We start from the raw sequence: 1460 nt of genomic DNA, 5'->3' as shown, positions 1-1460 counted from the left end.
TTTTCATTAACCTGCTTCTCTAAAAGATGTCACAGATCGAACATAGGCTAACGCCTCAAAAGGTACAATATATAGTCCATGTCAAAAATACATTCAGGACATCTCATGATATGAATACATTGTAGGTTGAATATATCAAATACATATCATGTTGCTAAAAAAAGAGTAAACCCTATGCCCATCGTATGATGAGCTCTTGATCAAGCAGACCTTCTAAGTCATGCTCCAGGATAAGAGTTCCCTTTGCATGTACTTAGAGGTACAACCCTATCATAGCTTGTACGACAGTAGCTCTTCCAGTTCCGGGTCGGGCTGAAATCCATATGGCATTTTGCTGTCATCCATCCTGCAGAAAGTCACAGACACCCTACGGTGTCGTACCCCTCGAATGCAATGTTTGGCAACGACTACACCGTTTCCTTTAAGAACGAGTACTGAACCGACTGACAGAGGAATCTCCATAGAACCTCTGAACTCACCAGGGCCGACGATCCTGATTTCTTTTCCAAATAAAGTATTGCTTTTGCTCAGGAAAGAGACCATGCAGAAGGGCCTCACAAAATCATGATGATCAATGTGTGGGGGAATGCAATCACCCTCTTCATAGATATTGATAATGCAACTATTGGGAATGCAATTTGCAGGTAGAATATTCCATTTGACCATTCTTTTGATCATCCACTTTATCATTGACGGTAGTGGATCTACTTGGTCTCGTCTGAGGATCCCAGGCGGATTCCCCTGTCTGTCATTTGTGAAGTTATAACAACAGCCGCATTGGATGGTGATTCTTCCCTTTCCTCTCATCCATTTCTTTGGCTCAGAATATGCCCTTTCCATGAGAAGGCCCGCTCGACCTCTATCTCTTAAATCAAAGATACAGTATAGAATGCTTCTTTCATCACTTTCTGAAAAAACCCTGGTATACAGCTCCAGGCCTTCCAGTATATTGATGAACTTTCCCTGAACTTCTTCATAAAACTCGAATTCTCTTTTATTTACTTTACTTATCTTGTAGTACTCTATCATACCAGGGATTGGCAGCTATCGCGGGCGTTCATCCCTTCGAGCATTGGCAGGAACCCAAACTGGTGCTGGTTGATCTGGAGCATGAGACTCGGCCTCTAGCAAGATGTACGACCCTGGGCTCCACGGTACATACCGATCTGTCCCCAATGAGACATATGGCTCATCCATGATAAAATCTAAAGTCCGAGATCCATTAGTGCTTGAGGTGTAATCTTCCATTATTTTGAAACGCTCTAAATGTATAACATAGCAATCTGGGCATTCTACAAACGCGCCTGTGGTTGATGTCTCGACAGGTATTTCAACGTTACACGTCAGGAAACCCTTGTACAAAACATCTGAAACTGAAAGTGTGTCTGACTCTGTTACAAACCTTGGTTCTTCATTCGTGGTGGGTAGGCTAGCAAAAGTTTCTTTCATGTCTGGATCAT

General features: G+C 42.7%; 1 protein-coding gene across 1 annotated transcript; it reads right to left on the bottom strand.

Annotated features, from left to right (window-relative positions):
* Positions 1 to 283: 283 nt before the first annotated feature.
* On the bottom strand, positions 284 to 972 carry LOC110038584 (RNA demethylase ALKBH5-like; the record flags this gene model as incomplete). Its single annotated transcript, XM_020743459.1, has 1 exon — positions 284 to 972. A coding segment is annotated over one exon (689 nt), but the record flags the coding sequence as incomplete, so codon positions are not given.
* Positions 973 to 1460: the final 488 nt, after the last annotated feature.

This window comes from Phalaenopsis equestris, unplaced genomic scaffold, assembly GCF_001263595.1.
Source record: "Phalaenopsis equestris unplaced genomic scaffold, ASM126359v1 Scaffold233155, whole genome shotgun sequence".
NCBI lineage: Eukaryota > Viridiplantae > Streptophyta > Magnoliopsida > Asparagales > Orchidaceae > Phalaenopsis > Phalaenopsis equestris.
Note: the sequence above shows the minus strand (reverse complement) of the source record. Positions and strands in the feature narration are given on the sequence as shown.